The sequence below is a fragment of the Talpa occidentalis genome, unplaced genomic scaffold, assembly GCF_014898055.3.
Source record: "Talpa occidentalis isolate TD23 unplaced genomic scaffold, MPIMG_talOcc4v2.1 talOcc4.11, whole genome shotgun sequence".
NCBI classification, from domain to species: Eukaryota; Metazoa; Chordata; class Mammalia; order Eulipotyphla; family Talpidae; genus Talpa; species Talpa occidentalis.
Window position 1 is genome coordinate 30,069,323 of NW_023601104.1, and position 23,743 is coordinate 30,093,065.

Sequence of the window (23,743 nt, forward strand, 5' to 3'; positions counted from 1 at the left end):
ACGGCCTCTGCCAGGGCTATCAGCACCCCTCTGAGACAACCACAGTCAGGACAGAGGAACTGATGAGGCACCAGAAGTTGCCACTGTCCCAAATCACTGGCCAAGCAGAAGTTGGAGGCCAGTGCCCTGCCACAGCCTGACACTCTAACTCGGTTCTCGGTAAATGAACCAGGCTGAAACTGGGCCAGGGACAGACTTCTCTGCATCTCAGGACTGTCTGGAGGCCCAGTGGAGTAAGTAGGTAGAAAGCTTGAGAGCAAAGCTAGGCATCCACCACTCAAGTCTTGACTCTAATTACAGCATGCACCAGCACCCCCCTTCTGGAGATGGGGATGAGAAGTCAGATGTCCAAACATTGAGTGGGATTTAGAAGCTAGTTCTTATTGGGACGTTAGCCAGGCTGCCCTATGCAGGGAAGGAGGAGCTAAGGAGACCTAAGGGACTACCCCCCCACCCCCCAAAAAAAGCTAGGTAGTCATTTTAGAGACAGTATCACTTCTTTTGTTAAGTTGCCCAAAGCATCAGGGTACCAAGAGCGCTCTGAAAGCAGTGAGGCTGTGTCCAGGCAACAAGGGGTATACTCTCTGCAAGTAATTGAAAAATAAAACCGACCTGGTGTGGTTTTTACCATCACCATGTATGTAATGGCAATTCTAAACAGTATCTGTGATAAAATGATTCTCTTGCAGGGGCTCACAGCTCCCATCATCACTCAGTCTGGGATGCCAGCAGCCCAAAGGAAACTAGCCTGGAGTCAACCTCTGGGCTTTGAGTTAGCACCCTGGTATCACCCAAAGCTCAGGCCTCAAAAACTTTAGTCTCAACAACAACCATAATATACAACAGAACAACAGATTATGTAATTAAAACAAACTGTGGTTTCAAATCTCAACTTACCTATTTGCTCCATAAAAGTTATTTAACCTCTGTGCCTCAGTTTCCTCATTTGTAAAATGAGGTGATGATAATGTATGTATTTCATAGTGCTGTTGTGAAAGTTAAATGAGTAAAAATTATAAAGTGCTTAGAGAGCAATGCCTAGCACAAATATCTATGTGCTTACTATAATTAGTCCAGTCTCTCTATTAGGTTATTTGAGCAGAGGGGACATAACTACAATAATCCCCAGGGAGGACAGGGGCCTGACCTACCAGAATCGTCCTGAATCCACTGATCTGGGCCCTGTTTCCAGGGAAAAGGCCCGAAGCATAGAATCCCCTTCCCTCATACCCAAAGCAGCCTGCAGTAAGAAAACCAAGACATCTAGATTTTGTCAAATGCTTTTGAAGGCAGAGAAATGAAAAGGAAAGGTGCCCAAGTCACACACTAGACCCCAGCATTTCTTCACACTTACCTGCAGTGTTAACCCTGCCTCTCCTGCTAGGAGCCAGGGACCTGGCCGGTTCTTCAGAAACACCAAGAGAAAACAGGCTTCCCAGCCCACAAGGGGCCACCTTGGTTTGCTTTGGTAGATACAATGGACAAGCAAAGATAGAGGTGGAAGGGTGCTGAGGGGTCACGATCATAAGGTCAAACTGTACTCCCCTCAGCTGCCATCAATCCCTGCTTTTCTATAGCTTACCACCTTTTCCCTTTCAGGGAACCCCCCCCCCATGAATAATTTTAGTAACTTAGCGTTACCTTGCATTATGAAATTTAAGTTTCCATTTGCAAAATACAATATACTTTCAAATTACATATAGCCCCAAAACAACCTAACTTCTAGTCGATATACTTGCATCTGGGGTTCAGTAATACAAATTTTCAGGCAAATTTGACCTGAGTGGGGTTCACATGCTGTATTAACTCGCTTTGTGGAGCTCCAGCAGCAGCCCTGACATGCCTGGGGTAGGCTATAGCATCCAGCTTGAAAGGGACACTTAGGGCCTCCCTGGTGGCACAGGGGTTAAGTCACTGTGAAGCTATTGCCAGCAACTGCAGCATGCATTCAATCCCTGGCCAGTGGAGGCACAGCAGACCTCTCCTGTCTCACCCACTGCTCCCCTCAGCAGTGTATTTCAGTAGATTCGCCTGTTCTGCTCCCCACTCAGTCTCTGGTGAAAACTCTCACCCTCCCTCCCCCGGCCCCCCCTTCACATCGCTGGCCTACACTCGTTCTTGTGTGCATAAATAAATAAAAATAAATCTTTTTAAAAAGGAGGGGACACTTAGTTCCTCCTGTGCAGACTCAGCCCCAATTCCTCATTGTCCTCCTTAGCTTTCAAAAGGTATCAATGCTTCTAACACCTCATCCTTCCAAGAGACAAAATAATGCCAACTACCCCCAAGTCTGCATGATTTCAGATTCTTCAAAATGTGGCCTCAATATTGCTGCAACAAAGGAAACTCTTGGGAGTCACCAAAACAAGCTATGCGGTCCACAATCCAACCCCCACCCCCAACTTTTATACATACTACTCCCTCCTCTTGGAAGGCCATTCATCCTCACAGTCTAATAATCTCCTCGGCCACATGTGGGGAGGGCGGACCTCTGATTTCTCTGCAGACCATCGGGCCACATGTGGATATCTCTTTATTTTACCCACAGTTGCATTTAACATACCATCACTTCCTGGCAAGTCCTTCTCATCTCCTAGTCTGTGATCTTTCACTTGTATCCCTGACCCCTGGTCTAGAAAAGGAACCTAAAGTTTATGATATGAATGTACCCTCATGGACAGGGTAGGTAAGCAGGGAGAGGCAAGGTTCTACAAAGCAGTTTAAGAAAAGAAATTCCACAGATACCCCTTCCAAGAACCATGAAAATACACCCTTTTATCCAACAAGCTAATATTTTCAGAAAATGAGGTCTTATGACCGGCAAGTAAGGTTCCTTGGTTTTCTAGGCTTGCTAATCACCAACACTCCTTTGGGAAGAGCCGGCCTGGGTCTGCGGTGAGAGTAAACCACCAGTGCTAATGCAGATTCTCCTGATGGCAGCTCTTGAGGATTGAGGAACTGATTGCCTAGGAGATACACCTAAAATTACAGTGAAGGAGTCCAGTTCCAGTCAAGCTACCAACCCAAGACAGAACCCTGGCAGAACAACACTTGACCCACTGTCCCAGAAGGCTATTGAGGGGAGGGGACTGGCCTTACCAGACCAGAGCACATGCTGGGCTCCAGGAGGTCCCAAGAACCCTTACGCATCTGTTGAACACGGGCCGTTCAAAACATCGGTAGCACTGACAATCCCCACCAAGAATCACACCACTGCTGTAGAACACCTCTGTCCCCAAGGAGAACAGCAGAATCCCATTTCTTGAGGACTCTGCCCTCTCTCTCACAGAAAAGGCACTCAGAAATAAGTGACCAGTACCTTAAATACTCTCTCAAGACTTTAGCCTGGTTACATGGTTCACTTCAATGTTGGGTCTGAGGGTCAGCCTGGTCTCTTGGGTGGTGTTGAGTCCCCCTAGCAGAAGTAGCACTCCGGGTTCTTTCCCAAGTTCACATGAGACAGCTCCTCTACCCCACTAAGGCTAATCAGAACTCCTCCGTCCCCACCACACACACAGCAACTCTGTCATCCTCCTCCCAGCTCTTTGGGGAGATTCTGAACAAGGTAAAGTCAGGATGGGGCTAAGGTCCCCAAAAGCCAAGGGTCTATCAGCATCAAAGTCCAAGGAGGAAAAGGCCTTCAGGAGCTAAAACAACCCTACCAAACTAGAACCCCCATCACATTAGTGGACAGATGTCAGGTCCTCCCTTGCCACCCTTCATAGTGAAGATTTATATTCCCCCTTCCTCTCCTCCAAAAGGGGGATCTAGGCCTAGAATCTCAAGATGTCATGCCATTGGCGGACTGAGACTGGCAGCAGGCCTCTGAATTGCTGAGAGTGGTAGCTGCCAGTGTGCCGCTGCTACCACCACCACCATCCCTTCCGCAGCGAGGAGCCCAGCCCGCCAGTGGGCCACTGCTGCCATTGTGCACCAAACCTAAAGCACAGAGGGCCTCATGGCCACTGGACAGGAGTGAGGGAGCAATACCAGCCCCCCACCAGGGGCTCTGTGGTCTCTCCCCCAGACCAAAGGGAAAGAAGCTCAGGGTGGATAACTGGCCTTTGGTTTCCTGGGCAAAAGTATGCCAGGGCGGGGCAGGAAAGGTCTCTTAGCCCTGGAGTGACACAGCAGAGGCCAGAGGCCCTGGAGGGAGCTGGGAAGCCTGTCCCCTTCCTACATAGTTTTTGTCTCAGCCTTCCAGCTCCTGATCTCCACTCGCTAAGCGCTTTAAGGCTTATATCCACCACCCCACTCTACACACGCATCCTCCCCGGTTCCGCCATCCCACTGACCACGCAGCTGCTGGTGTTTCCACGGAGAGGCCTCACCCTCGCGCCCCTTAGCACCTGGCCCACGGGCTAGACAAGGTCGCCTCTCCCCGCAGACTCCCACCCGGGGCCAGGGGTCCTGACTTGGTTGCTGAGCAAGCCGGGAGGGAGGAGGGCCGGGAACTAAGTGTCTTCAGGCATCTCCTTCCCAACTCTGAGCGCCGGCTGACCTCTTTGCCAAAGCCCAGGTTCTGGGGCCGTGAAGAAAGCTCGTCCATGACCACAGCTCTAGTGAACCAAGGTGCAGAGCGGGCGGCCGAGCCTCCAAGGTCACGGGGAGGGGTCAGGGTGGAAAGTGCAAGGGGGTGAAGGTGCCGCCCGCCGCGGCGGGCTAATCCCCCTCAGCTCCCAGCAGCCGGGGCGGGAGTCCCGGCCACGCGGGCGCAGCCCCTCGGAAGAGCGTGGCTCCCGGCGGGGAGCGAGGGGCCGGGGCGGCGCGGGCGCGGGCGGCGGGCGGACGCCGCGCCGCTCGCCCACCGCGGGACGCACGGACGGCAGCCCGCGCGCGGCCCGCCCCAAGCCGGGGAGGGCGGGGAGACAATGCCCGCCCGGCGGGGCAGTCCAGGCCGCACGCCCCCACCCGCCGGACACCCGCTGCTCCTCCCCGGCCGAAGGGCAGCGGCGGGAAGGCGCCGGGAGCGACTGCCAGAGCGGCCCCGCGCGCCCAGCCAGCCCCCGCCGCGTGCGCCGCCCGCCCGGCCCGCCGACCCACCTCCTCCTCCAGGCTGCCGCCGGAGCCCGCGCCCGAGCCGGGGTCGGCGCCGGAGCTGTGCTCGCCGTCCGGCTTCAGGTTGCTCATGGTGCGGGGGGTGGGGCGGGCGGCGCGGGGAAGGGCCGCCGAGGGCGAGCGCGGCGCCGGCCGGCGAGGAGGGAAGGGGCGCGGCGAGCGGTGCGCCCCGAGGTGCGGGCGGGCGGGGGCGGGGGGCGGGGGGCGCGCGGGGCGGCGAGAGGGGCGGCCGCGTCGGGCCGGGGTCACATCAAGTTTGGCGGGGCGGGCGGCGGCGGCGGGGGCGCGGGCGGCACGGGGGGCCGGAGCCGAGCCGGAGCGGCCGCCGCCTCCGCCTTTTCACTGCGCCCGGCGAGTGTGCCCGCGGCCGCGGCGGCGGCGGCGGCGGCAGCGGCGGCGGCGGCGGCGGGGGGCGGGCGCCGGGGGAGGGGGCGGGCGCCGGGCGGCGGGGGGCGGGGCGGGGGCGGGGGGCGGGGGCCGGAACCGGCCTCAGCTGGGGCCCGGCCTGCCCCCGCCCCCGCCCGCCTAGCGGTCTCCGGGGGAACGCGCAGCCAATCCCCGCCGCCCACTCGGGCTCGCCCCGGCCCGGGCCGCGCCGCGCCAGCCTCCGGCGGGGCTTCCCCCTCGGCCCGGCCCCCCCGCCCGCGCCCCCGCCCGCGCCCGCGCCCCTTTCCCGGCTCCTCGGCGAGTTTTTAAACTTTGATGAACTCACCCGGCGAACTTTCTTAAAGGGGCCGCGCGCGCGGCGCGGGTCCAGCCCTCGAGAGGTGGAGCCGGGCGCGCGGCGCCCCGCGCCCCCGGTCCCCCGGCATCCCCGCCCGGACGGCCCCACGCTAGGGGCGCCCGAAGGGGAGCGCTGGAGCCGGCGACTTCCGGAAGGAGGCGCCCCTCACGCCCCGCGCCGAGGTTATGGGATGTCGGGCGAGCTCCCTTCCCTCCCCCCGCCCCATCCCGCCGCCCGCTCCCGGCCCCGCTCCCCCGCCGCCCTCCCCGCGCGCGCGGCCGTCGGAGACGGGGTTCCGGGGCGCCGGCGCGGGGGGCGGCGGGGGCGGCCAGCCGGGCTTTCGCCTGTCCGGGCGCAGCTTTGCTGCGTGACCTTGAGGAAATCACTTCCCCTCTCTGGCCCCAGGCGCCCGGCCCGGAGGGTGGGACTTAGCTCTCCTCCCCGGCCCCAGTCACTGGAGAGGACTCCGGGCGGGTGACGAGTCTGTGGAACCCCAATGGTCTGTATTCCTGGGCGCGGCGTGTCTGGAATGACGGCGATGGTCCCCTTGGCTTTCTTCCCTCCCACCCGGCTCCTGGGCTCTCTCCTCCCGCACCTTAAGCGCGCCCCCCGCCCCGGGAGGCGCCCGTTCACACGCCTTCCCCCCCCCCCCCCGCTCCGAACCTGAGGCCTGGGGGGAGGGGAAGCAGCCGCCGTGACCTCCACCCTCCGCGGGTCTCCAGGGCGTGACCACCCAGTGGGTTTTACTCTGACTTTTGAAAACCGCACCTACTGGGGTCGCCCCGGCCGCCATCTAGTAAAAACTCGCGCCCGCTTCGGGTCGCGCTTCAGGAGCGGCCGCCTTGAACGCTGCGGAGCTCCCTCAGGACGGGGCCCCTCCCCAGCGCCCCGGATCTGGAGCTGTGACGGTAGGGACACCCGGGACCTGAAATCCAGGCCCTGTCGGGACTTTGGAAGACCCTGCGGATAGGTGAGGGGAGCCCTGCGAGTCCCCGGCGGGGCCCCGCGTCACCGGGGGTGCTCTGACGACGGGTGCCTGCTTTCTGTTCTGACTCTCCGCCAAACCAGGTTTTTAAATTTGAAAGCGACTCGCAGCCTCCGTGGTGTGTGGGAAAAACTTGGTTTGCGCTCGCCAGTGAGTTAGGATACCAGACCTGGGACAAGTAACTCAACCCTGGAGGGCCTCAATATGGCGACCTGCTTATATAGGGTTAGCACAGCCATGCAGGAGAATGAACTGTGTTTCTCTGGCTTAGTTTTCCCAGCAAATTTTAGCCTCCGTCCTCCTCTGTGCGATGAGTAAACTGAGGCCTAGAGATGGGCCATATCTCTCCCAAGGTCATTTTGTTCTTTCGGTATATAATTGTTGAACACCTACTGTGTGCTGGCGGCAAGGCCAGGGGAACCTTAGTTTCCCACAACCCCTATTGCCAACACTTGTTTCGCACCCTCGTAGGAGGGAAACTGCCTCCTGTAAGAGTCAGGCACTGTCATTCCATATAATAGGTGCTTCGCTTTACCTGGAGTTTTCTCGGTACTTATTAGTGGCTGGCACCTCCAGATGGAGCCTACCTTGTGAACCCGCAGATATCCTGATCATCCTAAACAGGTCTCAGTCCATGGTGACTTTCCCCCTCCATACCTTTTCGAGAATAGGTTTTTCCCATCAGTCATGTCTCCAACTTTTGCCCAGGATTAGTCTTCCTTTCTCTAATATCCATCTAAACCCTCCCTTCCCCTGAGACCCTGTTTCATCTCCATTTTCATCCCCATTTTTCCTAGAAGGAGGAGTTTTCTAGACTGGCCAGTTTTCTAAACTCAGGTATCCTCTAGAAGTTAGTCTGAAATTTTCAAAGAGAAGGAAATTCTCACCTTGTAGTTCAGATGAGGAAGTTGAAAGCTAAAGAGATGACTAATGACACAGGGTCCACAGTGGCCACCCATTGTTGTATTTTTTCATAACATGATGCTGATAATTATTTTTAAAGTAATGTTAATTGTTCTTCTGATGATAATAGCAGCGAGTGTTCATTGTCGAATAGCTGGAAGATAGAGAATGGTTTACAAAACAATCTGCCATCTAGAGCGATTATTAATACTGCCTTCTAATCTTTTTGTCCTTCCATAGTTTAAAAAACAAAATTGCAATCTATACTGAACATACAGTTTAAAAACTCAATTTTTCGTCAATTTATCGCAAGCTGAGTCATGATTTTTAATGATTACTTTACCCCCATTAAATGTGCCATAATTTAACTTATCTTTTGTTAAACGTTTACTTCTAGTTTTATTCCTTTTTGCCTTCATAAGAAACGCCTTTTATGAAGTCTTAATGGCCCAGGAAGTTTCTTATAGGTATGACCAGTCCTTAAGCACTTTGGAAGCAGTGTATCCTCCACAGCCCAGAGAATGGGAGAACCTCTGACCTCAAAGGAATTTGGAGATCATATAAATGCAAAGCTCCCATCCAGCCTAGCATGAGCACCCTTTGTGTCCACTCAGGGATGATACAAATGGGGTTGCTGAGAGAAGCTTTCAGGGTGTACATAAATCTGACTGCTTGATCTGCTTTATCTTTGTCTCCTGCAACTGTGACCGTGTTGTACAACCTTAGCAGCTTCTTCAAGGCTCCCCAATCCCTTGCTAGGCTCCTCATCCTTTCTGAGCTTCTCATGTTTTGGTTCCCTTTACCTGGAACCACCCCTCTCCCCCAGTTTCCTGACCTTTGCTGGCAGCCAATCCCTTTCCCAAAAGTGCTCAGAGTGCCTTCTTGAGCCTGGAAATAACTTGTCTGGCAGTCTCACCTAGCAGATGGGAAAATCTTTGACTCCAAGAAGTGTCTAGATGCATAGAGGCTTACCCCTCAAACTCTGCAGCTCCTTCTCTGGCAGGGAGCTTGGTGAGTGGTGGGCACTTACAGTAGTGTGTGTTCAATAAGCTTTTGCTGACCCATTCCTGGGACTTCTGGGTTATCTGGTGCTTATGGCCCCTTTTTAAAAATTTATTGTCATATTATCCTTTGATATTTCATTTTTAGGATATAGAAAAGAGTCAGGTGTCCTCACTCTTGAGTAATGCTGCTTTGGGATCCAGCATCTTCAGGGTGTGCCTGGCTGCTTTCAGGCAGCTTCCCATTCTAAACCCAGCCCCCCATCAGGAAAGCCTGAGCAATAAGAAAGCAGGTAGAGAGGGTGACCTGGAAGTCCAAAGAGTGGAGTGTGTCTGATGTGTATTTTCTTGGCACTTACAGGTTTAACCTTCACTTGTGTGCAATGGAAAGGGAAGGGACACGATGCTGGCTTTTAAAAGTTCCTACTCATGTGCCAGGCAGTTAATATGCCATCTCACATAATTCATCATTCCTGATATCCTTCAGTTGCCAATTAGGAAACTGAGGCTCAGAAGTATTAGAAGGATGGCATGGTTGGTTGAAAAGTGTGAAACAGCCCTGTAATAGAATTCTGATTCTGTAACCATGGGCAAGTTAACAGCTGAATATCAACCAGTTCATCTGTAAAATGGGGATACTAGTGTACGACTTTAGGGGACTAATACATACTTGGTGGTTGTGATTACCACCGGTGGTCCTTTGTTATATTGCAGGTGAAGATCAAAGTGGTACAAAACAAGATCAGAGACTGCATCATTTTAGGACAAAGTTCCTGAGCTCTTTTCTTCTTACTTTTCTTAAGCTGGTCCACATTGTGACCTAGATCCCAGGTTCAAATCCAGGCAAGCAGCATTTCCAAAGTAGTTGTGCAAAAAAAAAACTGGGTTTGAGTTTAGTCACTGTGGGCAGGTAGATTAGTCTTTCTAATGGTAAAACTAGAGATTATTTTCAGACTCCCAAAGTGTTATCCAGACTTTTTTTTTTTTAAGATTTATTTATTTAGGGCCTCCCCGGTGGCGCAGCGGTTGAAGCGCTGGGTTGTGAAGCTCCCCGCAGCCTCTGCAGCGCTGGTTCGATCCCCGGCCGACGGGCGAGGGTCCCACATGGCACGCAGACCTCTTCTGCCACCTGCTGCTCCCCTCAGCAGTGTATTTCATCAGTCTGCCTGTTCTGCTCCCCGCTCTGGCTCTGGTGAATACTCTCACCCTCCCGCACTTCTGACTGTACCCAGTGCTTGCATAAATAAATAAATAAAATCTATAAAAAAAAAAGATTTATTTATTTAGGTAGACAAGAACTGGGGTACAGGCCAGAGGTGTAGGGGTGAGAGGATTCACCAGAGACAGAGTGGGGAGCAGAACAGGCAGACTGACTGAAATATACTGCTGAGGGGAGCAGTGGGCAAGTCAGGAGAGGTCTGCTGTACCATGCGGGCAGCTCTCTGGCCAGCCAGACGTGGAACTTTGCTGCAGAGGCTGCGGATAGCTTCATAGGTTGCATCTTAACCCCTTGCACCACCAGGGAGGCCCTATCTAGACTTCTGAGAGTATTAAGTGAACCCTAACTCTGGAAATTATTGGACAGCCGCAAAAGTCTTGGAAAACAGAAAAGGTGATTATAACATCAGCAAAGGAATAGAACCAAGAACTTCACTTCAAACCCAGTCTTCCCAAGAGGTAGTGTCTCATCCACCCCTGGCCCCCCTCAAAGGATGGTATTTCTGTCTCCACATGGCTGAAAATTAGGGTAGAACCCTGAGCACAAGTATGGTTTCTTTTTTCACCTTGGAATCCTCAGTGTCCAGCCCAAGTCCTGGTAGTGGGGAATTCAGTAATGAATGTTGAATAAAAGGCTTGGGTTAACATGGAAAGATCCCTGAGAGAGGTGCTTTTATACTAACATGTCAATGATTGTTTTTCTTCCTTCCCAAGATGGGAAAGGGGATTAAAAGTAACAATCAGAAACCTACGAGGGGTGTCTGAGCAGGCCAAAGGTTTCTGACCTGAACTCTGGGCTCTCTCCTTACACCTCTCTCTTAACAGCCAGAGCCCCTGCCTCATCGCCAGTTCCAACCGCTGGGCCAGTGCTCTCTGCAGATGTGGAAACTGAAGTTCAGTGACTGAAATCAACTCACCTAAGCTCTCACAGCAAGGTACTGAGTTCATTTCATACTCTCTATTTAATTTCAAAAGTGGGTGAGTTGGAAATTTTCTTTCTAGGAAAAATCAAAACTAATCGAAGATCTTTTCATGTACAGCCCTCAGATTGATCTTTTATCACACAGAAAGTCTGTGTTCAGAAAAAAAAAAATAGTTTTAAATTCTGGCAACCATTAAATGACACTTGCTAAACTTTTACTGGTTTTGAGTCCTTCCCAGGGAACCAAAGGTCACTGAAAATGCCCCTCTGGCCTGCTCCCTGTCTCGCCCTCCGGGCCAGGCAAATTCTGCAGAATTGCCTCATATGCTAGGGAAGCTGCTTCACTGGGCAGAATTTCTGAGAAATACCAAGGGCCAAAAGTAGGAATGGCTGCTCTTGACCAGAATTCAGTAGAACAAGTGATAGTCTTGGGGGGCAAGAGGGTGCTCTGCATTAAGTGGTGACTGGGTGGGATGAGAAGGGAGCATGAAGTGGCACACCTACACCACAGTAGGTGACAATAGGCTCCCCTACCCTCTTTAGTTTCTTTGCCTTCCCCAAAACCTGCTGTTCATAAGGGGAAGGAAGCAGCTGCCTCATTTTCCCTGAGGCCTTGCCTAACTCAAAGGAGTGCTTCCCCTTTGATAGGTGTTAGGGCATTGCAGGTCATAGAATCTGTGTCAAAAGGAACCCAAGAGGTCGTCTGAGCCAGTGGACCTCACATTTGGCTGTAGTCCTGAATTGCCTTTTGGAAAAGACAGCTGGGACCCATCTGAAAATGCCTACAGCTATATCTTTGGCAGTAGACCTTGAGAATCTTTGTACCCCAACAAAAGAACCCCAGAGCCCCATCCATCAATGTAACCATCTGCATCAAACTTGAATCTCCACCAAAAGTAATCCAGCCTCTGCCTAAACTTGGGGAGAAGCAACTCTCACTCTCCACCCCAGGTTGCTCACCCCGCTGCAACACCTCCAGTGGGACTTAATCAAGTCTGGGCCCCTGACCTCTTAGAGAGGTTAAGCTTCCAAATTCTTGACTAAGACAGACCTGAATTCCAACCTGGTTACTTTATATTTGTGACTTTGGGCAGATACCGGCTGTGAGTATCAATTTCCTCTTCTCTGAAGTGGGGTTGATGTGTGTAGAATCATACAACAGAGCTTGACACAGTGCTTGGCATTCTGGCCTGTCAATTAAAAATTTAAGTAAAAGTAAAACAAATTTAGGTTGTTTTTCTACTTAAACACATCTGTATCCCTGTGCCTCCACCCAACTCCTTTAAACATATGGTCCTGGGCTCCATAGCCCTAGGAGCAAACCATGTGCCCTGTCCCAGAGCAGTCCTTGGCAAACAGCAGCCTCCTTTCCCAGCACCTGATCTCCTCACACCCTGGTTGCCTTCTATGCTGGACTATTATTTGACACAAGAGGTAGTGAAATATTGTGGGGGCTCTGCTCAGCAGGCCTCCAGGAGTTCTGGGAGCGTGTGGGGAATTAAAGAAACGTAGTGAAGAAGGTTGTGGAGGAAGTGATTCCAGAAGAGGAAAGGGTGACTCCTGCACCCTACTAGTAAAAAAACTGCTAACCTAGGCAGCCAGGCACAGGGTGAGGCACAGCATGTCGCTGATCTTGTTCAGTTCTCACAGCTACCCCTGGAGGTAATTTTTCCTTGCCTTACATTGGAAATGTAGAAAAGCTAAGTGACCTGTACTAGGGTGCACAATCGTAACTGGCAGAACTGGGATATGAACCTAGAACTCCCTGCACTTCACTCCTGGAACTAAAATTGAACAAAGATTTGAATTTGAATTGAGGTCTAGAGTCAAATGTACAGTTTTCTTCCAGGAATCACCCAGATAAATGTTCGCCAATTTCTTGCATTTATAGTATGCATTATTTTTTCCCATGAATGTCCACCTTCATTTTTCTCTATTTTCTTTTTGGAAGAACTAATATTTTCACTTGGAATAAAACTCACAAGGTACAAAAGGTATTGAAAACAGTTTGCAGTTAAATACAAAATTACCATATGACCCAACAATTCCACTCCTAGATATGTACCCAAAGAATTGAAAATAGATATTCAAACAAAAACCTGTATAGCAGCAGGACTATTCACAATTACCAAAAGGTGGTGTCTGTCGACCCAAATGTCCATCATCAGTTGGTGAAGGGATAAATTAATTGTGGTATATCCATAGGTGGAGTATAAAAATCTTTAAAAAGGATCAAAAGGAATGAATCTCAAAAACTTGCTAAGTTAAAAAAAAAGCAGACACAAAGGTTACATATTGTATGATTCTATTGATATAAACCATTCAGAAAAGACAGAAAGTGAATTAGAGATTGCCAGAAGAGCAGGGAGTAGCGATGGGAGTGTCTACTAATGGACACTGGGGCAGGGAGGATTCTTTTGGGGGTGATGAAAATGTAGATAGAGATGATAGTCAACAACACTGAATGTATTGACTTGTATACTCTAAAATGGTTCATTTCAAGTTATGTGAATTGTAACTCAGTTTTACAATAAGAACATTGAACATTAAGTCTCTTCCCTAACCCCATCCCCTAGCAAATGATACTAGTTCCAGAAATATTGTGAGCATTTATAAACATTTGTATGTATAGATTTTTTTTTCTTTCTTTTATAGAGACATTTTTTTTTATTTGTTTGTTTGTTTGTTGTTTTGTTTATACATGCACTGGGTACAGTCAGAAGCGCGGGAGGGCGAGAGAATTCACCAGAGCCAGAGCGGGGAGCAGAGCAGGCAGAAGGACCAAAGGACACTGCTGAGGGGAGCAGTGGGCGGCAGGAGGGGTCTGCGCGCCATGTGGGACCCTCCTCCGGTGGCCGGGGAGCAGCTAGGGATCGAACCGGCACCGCAGAGGCCGCGGGCAGCTTCGCAACCCAGCGCTCAACCGCTGCGCCACCGGGGAGGCCCTGTATAGAATTTTTTTTAAAGTTATGGTTCCAGAGTTATTTGTAGACATAGTGTCAGACTAGATCACAAAGCATCATATATTTTATTTATTTATTTATACATACATACATATATATGTACATACATACATACAAGCACTGGGTACAGTCAGAAGCGCGGGAGGGTGAGAGAATTCACCAGAGCCAGAGCGGGGAGCAGAGCAGGCAGAAGGACCGAAGTACACTGCTGAGGGGAGCAGCGGGCGGCAGGAGAGGTCTGTGCGCCATGTGGGACCCTCCTCCGGTGTCCGGGGATCAGCCGGGGATCAAACTGGTGCTGCAGAGGCTGCAGGCAGCTTCGCAACCCAGTGCTCAACCGCTGCGCCACCGGGGAGGCCCATGTATGTATAGATTTTTTTCACATAAATGGCAGCTTCCTATAGACCATTGTTCATGGTGACTGGGTGATTTGTGTGGGTGGATGGGACTGTGCCCTCCTCTTATTTATTATTTGTGCTTTTCCTAGGACAGCTGGAACTCTGCCCTTTAGCCTTCCAGGCCCTCTCTGCGCTCCTCACTGCCTGTGTACTTGGAGGCACTTCTGACTGGGCCCTCAGTGTAGGGAGTGAGCCACTGATGACTGATGTGTAGCTGTGCACCCCTATATTCTACCTCCACCCACCCCACCCCATCCCCACGTCTTCCCAGTGTGTGGGAAATACATGTGCTATTTGTCTGGGTGAAAATCCAGTAAGTTAGCAGAGATCTTGGAGGTTATGAACTTAACAGACTTGCTTTGTTCTTTTGAACATCTCTATACTGTTCCATTTCATGGATGTGCTCTGGTTTGTCTAGCCTGTCCCCTCTTGCTGGACATTTAGATTATTTCCAGTCTTTTGCTATTTCAAATAAGACTGCTGTGACTAGCCTGTACGTGGACCTTTTCACATGTGCCTCTCTCTGTGGGGGAATTCCTAGAAGTGGGTCAAAGCTGGATCAAAGGGCATGTGCATTAAATTTTTTCCAGTTGCAGAAATAATCCATACTTGTTATACACATTTTAAACAACTCTGAAGCTCATAGGCTAAAAAGTGAAAGAGAGCTTCCTCAGAACCCCAGTCCTAAGTCTTAGTGAGATTGCCCCCTCTAAGTCTGCTTCCCTTTTCTGGGCCCTTCTTCACTGAAGCTCTCAGATCTTTCAGAGCCTTCCCAGCCCTGCAGCCTGATTCTATATGTCTGCTCTTCCTACTCTCCTGCCCCTTCCTTCCCTCCTCCCTCTGCGGAGAGACTTTCCCATCTGTCCCTAGGGCCTAGCCCAGGACTGCGCTCACAGCCAAATGTAACTGCTAACCACGAGACCTACTGATTGCAGGCCCCTCACAAGGGCTTTTAGATCATAAAATCTTCAAATCAAAAGATTAGGAGCTTTTCATCCAACCCTCACATTCCACCTTATACAGGAGGCAGCTGAGGCCCAGAAAAGAGGAATGTGGCTTAGGGAGTAGGTTTACAGAGCCCGAAAGAGAAGCCACATCACCTGACATTCTTTTCAGGAGTTATTTCATTCATTTAATAAATGGTTATTGAGTGCCATGAATGCCACTGGATATACACAGTGTCAAGTACTGTTCTAGGCACTGGGCTCCAGCAGTGAGTGGGACAGAAGCCTCACATTATAAATAGGAAGACGAACAAAAAAATAAGTAAACAAAATATTTCACATGGCAATAAGTGCTGTGTAAGCATAAGGACTGGTAGTCTAGGATTCTTAATCAAGTGGAGATATTTGAGCTGGGACCTGAATGACAGAAAGGAGCTAGCCGAATTAGCATGTGCTAAGGTCCTGGGGTAAGGAGATTTGTATGTTTGACTAGCAAGAAGAAGGCCAATCTGGAGCAATCACAGTAGCAAAGCTACCCAGGGCTAATTACTTGGATTCTGGAGGCAGAGTGAGGCCCTTCTACAAAACTATAAATTCAGCTTTTTCTCTGCCCACCTCCATCTCCTCGGTAGCACAGCTACTTGAACCCATGCAAAGTGAATGATGAACACTGTGTGTGAAAAGTAAGTAAAGAGTAGAGGTGTGCTACAAGAGCCTCAAACAAATACAGATTCACTCCCCAGATTACTAGCTGTGTGTCTTGGGGCATGCTGTTGTTCATGTATATTTTTTTTAATGTGTTTTTCCTAGAGAATTAGTACAGTTTCATTTTCTTTTTCAAATATTTATTTTTTGCGTAGAAGAACTGGGGTGTAAGCCAGTGGTGTGGAGTGGGGGGCGGGAGGTGAGAGGATTCACCACAGACAGAGTTGGGGGCAGAATGGGTGGGATTACTGAAACACTGCTAAGGGGAGCAGTGGGTGAGACAGGGGAGGTCTTCGCACCATATGTGGGTCATCTCCCTGGCCAGGGATTGAACTCAGGCCACAGCAATGATAGCATCTTACGCTACCAGGGAGGTGCCCTGTTGTTCATGTGTATAGTCATCGCCACAGTGCCAGCCAATCCTCCTAGGACTTTTGTGAGCCATACAGTTGCATCTGGGTTACAACTGCTCAACTCTGTCCTTGTAGCTGTAACAAGAAAGCAGCCATAGACAATATAAAAACATAGTTGTGTCTGTTCCAATAAAACTTGTTGATAAAATCAGACTATAAGCTAACGCTTGGCTTAAACAGCACTTGATATATGCCAGGTACAGTTGTAAGAACCTTACATGCAATAACATCTCTAAAGGTGTTATAGAGGGGCATGGCAGGTGAGTTCTGTATCTCAGTGTATATCACTCCCACTGAGTTTCAGGTGCACACTCCAGAAATCTACACACACAGTTGTGCATACATCTGGGGAGGTGCAGGAATGGGGAGCACTTTGTGGGCCCCCTGGATGAATGATTTTTAAGGTCCTTTCTGCCTCAGGCAGTGACAGGTGGTGGAAGTGCTAGGAATTGCAGAAGGCTGGTGGGAAGGCTCTGAGAGACAGAGTGGGAAGCAGGGCTGACAAGAGGCTTCTACCCAGCTCTCTGCCAAAGTCTGTAGGTGAGCTCTAGACACCTATTTTCCTAGGGAAAAAAAAAAGGTGGCCCCCACTCAGCCCTGGAGGACTTCCTTCCCTAAGTGAGTAGCAGAAAAAGCCTGGCATGGGGAGGAGCCTGTCAGGAGACCCCCCTCAGGCTTGTTTCTGGCTGGTGGTGTAAGGTCACATACCTCTCTCCAACTGTGTGCCTCCACTGTAAAGCAAAGGAGTTCAATTAGACTCAATCTTTCCAACGGCAGCTAGTTGGAAAGAGGAGGTGTATAGGGCACCTCCTCTATACATTGGATCCCACCAGTGATGCAGCTGCCTTCAGCACATGAGTTAAGATCATGTGCCCAAGGAGAGTGGGAGACCATTTGCAGGCTTTAGCTACCCAGATGGGAAGGCCCGAGAGACCACAGTACTGGAACCAGATAAACAAAGAGGAGCTTTCTCGTCAACAAGGCAGGAAGGAGAATTGAACCCAAAGGTGTAGGAGCTAAGGAGCTAGACCAGGGGTCATGGGGGCAAAAACTACAGGGCCTTAGGGGTGTATAGGGGGGCCACTGGGCCTTGACTGAGGCCTGGGCAGAGGGAGCTAGAATAGGACAGAGAAGAAAGTCAGGTTTGGTAGAAAACTTGCCTCTCAGGCAGTTTGAAATGAAAGGTTGGAGCTGAGGAGAGATATGCGTAGAAAAGACAGCCCAAGTAAGGTAAAGGGCAGGCAGTAGTCCCTGCTCAGGGAGATGTTGGTAGTTGCTACAAGAATTAAGTTTTGGAGGTTCCATTGCTCCCCTGCCACCCCTCAACAGTACCCTGGGAGGTTCACAGTGCGCATTAGCATGTGAGAGAGTCAGAAGGAACTGGGGTAAGGGAAAAGAGGTGGATTTAGCTCCATTTTACACTCTGAGGCTGCTGTGGGCCTATGGGCTCCCTGAGGCTCACATGTGAACTTCTGGAAGAATGTTCAAGACAAAGAAACTTAATCAGGCATCTAAAAGATTTAACCATATGACAAAGTCCAGTGTAATTTTAAAAATGTTTTGCAGTCAGCTAGCTTCAGTTTGAGGAACAGATAAGGGTAAGGGTGGTGGGGCAGGGGCAGAGGTGCTTAAAGCAACCTGAGATTTTTCTGTGTCTAGCAGAACCCAAACTCCTTACAGCATTTTAACCCCTGAGGCCGGGGGTTGGTATTATTTTTCCAGATGAGGAAGCTGCCAGTTCAGACATGTTTAGAAGATACCACAGGATCACAAACCAACCCTTCACCAGGCAACCTCTGAACTGCCTTCAGTCACTATAAATCAGTTTGCATTTTCTAGAATTTAATATAAAGGAGTTGTGTACTATGCACTTTTTCTTGTCTTCTTTCAGTCAACATAATCATTTTGAGACTCATCCATGTTATTGTATATCTTAATAGGCCGCTCCATTTTTGTTGCTGAGTGTAATGAGTTACATGAATATACAACAATTTGTTTACTATTCACCTGTTGATGGACATTTGAGTTGTTTCCAGGTTTTGGCTACTACAAATAAAGCTGCTGTGAACATCCATGTACAAGTCTTTGTATGGATGTATGCATTTAGGATAAATACTGAGGAGTGGAATGGCTGGGTCATAATCATAGGAGTATATGCTTAATTTGTAAAAAAAAAAAAAAAAAACATGCCAAACTGTTTGCTGAAGTGATTAGACTGTTTTACAATCCCTCCAGCAATGGACTAAAATTATAATAATAGAATAGTTTCATGTCTTCACCAAACACTTCTGTCTTAATTTTAGAAATTCTATTTTTTTTTAAATATTTATCTATTTATTTGTACAAGCACTGGGTACAGTCAGAAGCGCGGGAGGGTGAGAGAATTCACCAGAGCCAGAGCGCGGAGCAGAACAGGCAGAAGGACCGAAGTACACTGCTGAGGGGAGCAGCAGGGGTCAGGAGAGGTCTGTCATACCATTTAGGACCCTCGCCTGGTGGCCAGGGATCAAACCAGTGCTGCAGAGGCTGCGGGCAGCTTCGTAGCCCAGCGCTCAACCGCTGGACCACCAGGGAGGCCCTCATTTTAGAAATTCTAATAGGTGCATGTAATTTTATGATTTGAAGTTTTAAGTCTGTCATTGATGTTGAGTTGATTTGGGCACATAGATATCTTTCAAAGTGTGTGTGTTTGTCTCTGTGTCTGTCCATCCAATTACTCCAGCATCATTTGTTGAAGGGACTATCCTTTTTCCAGTAAATTCCCTTTTTTTTTATAATTTTATTATTTTTTAAAAGATTTATTTATTTATACAAGCACTGGTTACAGTCAGAAGCACGGAAGGGTGAGAGAATTCACCAGAGCCAGAGCGGGGAGCAGCCGGGGATCGAACCGGCGCTGCAGAGGCTGCGGGCAGCTTTGCAACCCAGCGCTCAACCGCTGCGCCACTGGGGAGGCCCTAAATTCCCTTTCTTTAGTAGATGTATGCCTAATTAGGTTATTTTTTTTTTTAATTCACTGACACCCTTTGTGTCTTTTATTATGGAATTTGTCCATTTTATCTAACTGATCAAATTTATTGGCTTAAAGACTTCATGATAGGCTCCCCGGTGGTGCAGTGGTTGAGCTCTGGGTTGCGAAGCTGCCCGCGGCCTCTGCAGCACCGGTTCGATCCCCGGCTGCTCCCCGGCCACCAGAGGATGGTCCCACACGGCGTGCAGACCTCTCCTGCCGCCCGCTGCTCCCCTCAGCAGTGTACCTCGGTCCTTCTGCCTGCTCTGCTCCCTCCTCTGGCTCTGGTGAATTCTCTCACCCTCCGGCACTTCTGACTATACCCAGTGCTTGTATAAATAAATAAATAAATCTTAAAAAAAAAATCAATTGAACATAGAAACATGGTTTTATTTCTGGATTCTCAATTCTATTTCATTGATTGATATGTATGTGTATCCTTATGCCAGTACTACACACTGGTTGCTTTATAGTAAGATTTTTTGTTGCTGCTTCATTTTCTTGTTTAAGACTTTCCTTTTTTTTTTAATTTTTAAAAAAGATTTATTTATTTATGCATACAAGAACTGGGGTACAGGCCTGAGGTGTGGGGGCGGTGAGAGGATTCACCAGAGACAGAGTGGGGAGCAGAACAGGCAGACTGAAATACACTGCTGAGGGGAGCAGTGGATGAGTCAGGAGAGGTCTGCTGTGCTATGTGGGTCACCTCCCTAGCAGGGGATCGAACTCATGGTGCAGTAGCTGTGGATAGCTTCATAGTGCTGCATCTTAACCCCTTGCACTGCTAGGGAGGCCCCAAGACTTTTAAGAGCAAAATTGAAAGGAAGATGTAGAGATTTCCCATACACCCCTTGCCTTCCAGTTATATCACTCACAAGAATGTTACACTTTTTTCTTTTAACCAAAAATGAACCTGCATTGACACATCATAATTACCCGGTATCCATAGTTTACCTTACAGATCACTCTTCTATGGATTGGGACAAATATATAATCATCTATCTATCATATATACAGAACATTTTCACAGCCCTGAAACAACTTTGTGCTCTGCAGAGGAAGTCACAATCTCTGTAGTTTTGTCTTTTTGAGAATGTCTCATAGAGTTAGAAACATAGAGTATATATAGCTTTTTCAGGTTTGCTTCTTTCACTTAGTAATAAGCATTTAAGGTGCAGTAAGTCTTGAAGTCAAGAAGGGTGGATTCCTCCAACTTTGTTCTTCTTTTTCTAGATTGTTTTGGTAAATCTGGGTTCCTAGCAATTCTATGTGAATTTTAACATTACCTTGTCAACCCCACAAAGCTGTGATTCTGATTGGAACTGTGTTGTCATCTGTAGGTCAAATGGGGAATTCTTCCACCCTAATATTCTTTCTCCTGACCCATGGAAATGGGATATTTTTCCATTTATCTAGACGACTTTCAACAGAGTTTTCTGAATTAAATCTATTCTTAAGTATTTTATTATTTTTGCTGCTATTATAAATGGAATTTGAAATTTTTTTCAGATTATTGGCCTGTATATAGAAATACATCATAAACTAATGCTACTTCAACAAAAAGAAAAAATACAGTTTATTTGTGTATATGGATATTTGAGCCTGCAACTTGTCTATTGCTAAGTTTGTTTATTCGTTCTCATAGTATTTTCGTGGATTCCTTAGGATTTTCTATATATAAGATCATGTCATCTTCAAAAGGTTTTACTTTTTCCTTTCCAATCTTGATGCCTTTATAACTTTTTACCTAATAGCCCTAAACAGAACCTCAACTACAATGTTTAATAGAAGTATCGAGAGGAGACATCCTTATCTTATTTCTGATCTTAGGGGGAGGCATCAAGTCTTTCACTATTAAGTATGAGGTTAGCTGTGGACTTTTTCTCTTGTCCTTTGTCAGAGTGGGTAAATTCCCGTCTATTCATTATTATAAAAATTATTATTATGAATGGGTTTATGAATTATGAATGATTTTATCAAATGCCTTTTTGCATCTAGTGAGATAATCGTCTGTTGTGTTTTTTTCTCCCATTCTATTAATAAAGTATAAGCGGTCTTCCTGGGTCTCAGGCTCTTGCCACTGTGTTTATTCGCTCGCTCTCATCCGTGAAGTCAAAGCCAGCTACCTTTCTCCTTTCTACGACCTGTAGCCTTGTCGTTGGGATTCTGCCACCATGTTTGAGGCACGCCTAATCCAGGGATCAATCCTGAAGAAGGTGCTGGAAGCACTTAAGGATTTCATCAATGAGGCTTGCTGGGATATCAGCTCCACCGGCATGAACCTGCAGAGCATGGATGCGACCCATGTCTCCTTGGTACAGCTCACCCTGCGCCCAGAGGGCTTTGACACTTACCGCTGTGATCGCAACCTAGCCATAGGTGTGGACATCACCAACATGTCCAAAATACTAAGGTGTGCAGGCAATGAAGACATCATTACACTAAGGACTGAAAATAATGCAGATACCTTGGCGCTAGTATTTGAAGCTCCAAATCAAGAGAAAGTTTCAGATTACGAAATGAAGTTAATGGATTTAGATGTTGAGCAATTTGGAATTCCAGCACAAAAACATAGCTGTGTAGTAAAAATGCCTTCTGTTGAATTCGCACGTATATGCCGAGATCTCAGTCACATTGGAGATACTATTGTGATTGCCTGTGTAAACGATGAAGTGAAGTTTTCTGTAAGTGGAGAGCTTGGAAATGGAAATATTAAGTTGTCACAAACAAGAGGTAAAAAAGAGGTTGAATCTGTTACCATAGAGGTTAATGAGCCGGTCCAGCTAACTTTTGCATTGAGATATCTGATCTTCTTTACACAAGCTACTCCACTCTCTCCTACAGTAACACTCGGTATGTCTGCAGATGTACCCCTTGCTGTAGAATATAAAATTGCTGATATGGGCCATATAAAGTACTATCTGGCTCCCAAGATCAAGGATGAAGAAGGACCTTAGGTATTCTTAAAATCCAAGAAAATAAAGCTAAGGTGTTTGAGAACTGCTTCTGAGATGCCAACATTTACATAAATCTTCACTGTCATCAAATTTGTACCCCTGAGTACAAATGTAGGTAATAGGTTTTGTAAATGACCTATTTTTCCTGTTCTCTACAATTTGATTTAAGGTACTAAAAATACTTCCGTTTCACCTAGCAATACTTATTATGATCTGTATAACAAAAGGATGTTGTCTCTAAATTGTTTTCAATTGAAACAAGTTACTTAAATTGGAAAAAAAGGTATTGATTTTTGGATGCTAAACCAATTTTCCATTTCTGGATAAATCCTACATAGTCATGGTATGTAATACTTTTCATGTATTGATGGATATGTTTTGCTAGTATTTTGTTGAGGATTTTTTTTGTGTGTTTATATCCATAAGAGATACTAATCTGTAGTTTTCTTACATTTTTATCTACTTTTGTTATCAGAGTAATTCTGACCTGATAGAATGAGTTAAGAAGTATTCCTTTTTCTATTTTCTTGAAAAGTTTGTGAAGAATTGGTATTAATTCTTTAACTGTTTGGTAGAATTCATCAATAAAACATCTGAGCCTGTGGGTCATTTTAAAATTAATAGTTAAATTTCTTGTTGTAGGTCTATCTAGATTGTCTGTTTCTTCTTGATTAATATGATAATTTCTTTCTAGGAATTTCATCTAAGTTGCAATTTATTGGTGTATATTTGTTGATAGTAGTCCTTTAGAATCCATTTTATTTCTGTAAGTTCAGTTAGTCATGTACCCTCTTTCGTTTCTGGTTCTAGTAATTTGTGTCTTATCCCTTTTGTTCTTTACTATTCCAACTAAAGATTTGCCAATTTTGCTGATCATCTCAAATAACCAGCTTTTAATTTACTGATTTTCTCTATTTTTCTGCTCTCTGTTTCATTAATTTATACACTAATCATCATTATTTCCTTAGCTCTGATTGCTTTAGGTTTAGTTTGCTCTCCTTTTCCAGTGCTTTAAGGTGGAAAATTAGATTGTTGATTTGAGCTCTTCGTTACAATATATAGGCATTTTCAGCTATAAATGTCCCTCTAAACATCCCTCTAGCTGCATCCCATAGTTTTGGTTTATTATGTTTCCATTCTTATGTATTTTGAAATATTTTCTAACTTCCTTTGTGATTTCTTCTTAATTAAAATATTTTCTAACTTCCCTTGTGATTTCTTGTTAGGATCATTTAGTTATTTTTAAGTTGTGGCTTAATTTCCAAATATTCTGTGAATTTTCCAGGCTTTTTTGTCATTACTACCTAATTTCATCTCATATGACTTCACTTTCATTTTTTTAAAGATTTTTTTCCCGGGTAAAATATTTTAAGTCAATATATATTTTTCTTTTTGTATTTAAAGATGTAGCTCCACTGACCTCCGTATTTTTAAAACATGTATTTTCTCTGGCTGCTTTTAAGTCTTTTTTTTTAATCACTTTTTAAAAGCAATATATAAAATAAAAGTAATAAAAGCAATATATGATATATGTTGGTATTA

General features: G+C 47.4%; 2 protein-coding genes across 4 annotated transcripts in view; one reads left to right on the forward strand and one right to left on the reverse strand.

Moving 5' to 3' along the window:
- The window catches only part of LOC119238730 (uncharacterized), a 62,105-nt gene extending 56,968 nt beyond the window's left edge, over positions 1–5,137 (reverse strand). Inside the window, 1 exon segment of the mRNA XM_037502704.2 lies at positions 5,044–5,137. Within this exon segment, the coding sequence (XP_037358601.1) occupies positions 5,044–5,130 (87 nt within the window). The 5' untranslated portion in view covers positions 5,131–5,137.
- Positions 5,070–23,658, forward strand: LOC119238731 (proliferating cell nuclear antigen-like). 3 transcript variants are annotated; one of them, XM_037502706.2, is made up of 3 exons: positions 5,070–5,121; positions 10,715–10,824; positions 21,290–23,658. In XM_037502706.2, the coding sequence occupies exon 3, from the start codon at positions 21,419–21,421 to the stop codon at positions 22,199–22,201; it is 783 nt and encodes a 260-aa protein (XP_037358603.1). In that variant the 5' UTR covers positions 5,070–5,121; positions 10,715–10,824; positions 21,290–21,418; the 3' UTR covers positions 22,202–23,658. The 3 variants fall into 3 exon arrangements, with proteins under 3 accessions (XP_037358603.1, XP_037358602.1, XP_037358604.1); XM_037502705.2 differs by lacking the exon at positions 5,070–5,121 and adding an exon at positions 6,122–6,281; XM_037502707.2 differs by lacking the exon at positions 5,070–5,121 and adding an exon at positions 6,486–6,752.
- Positions 23,659–23,743: the final 85 nt, after the last annotated feature.

Bases quoted from the DNA above. Each gene is read 5' to 3' on its own strand.
- LOC119238731 (XM_037502706.2), top strand. From the start codon at position 21,419: ATGTTTGAGGCACGCCTAATCCAGGGATCAATCCTGAAGAAGGTGCTG.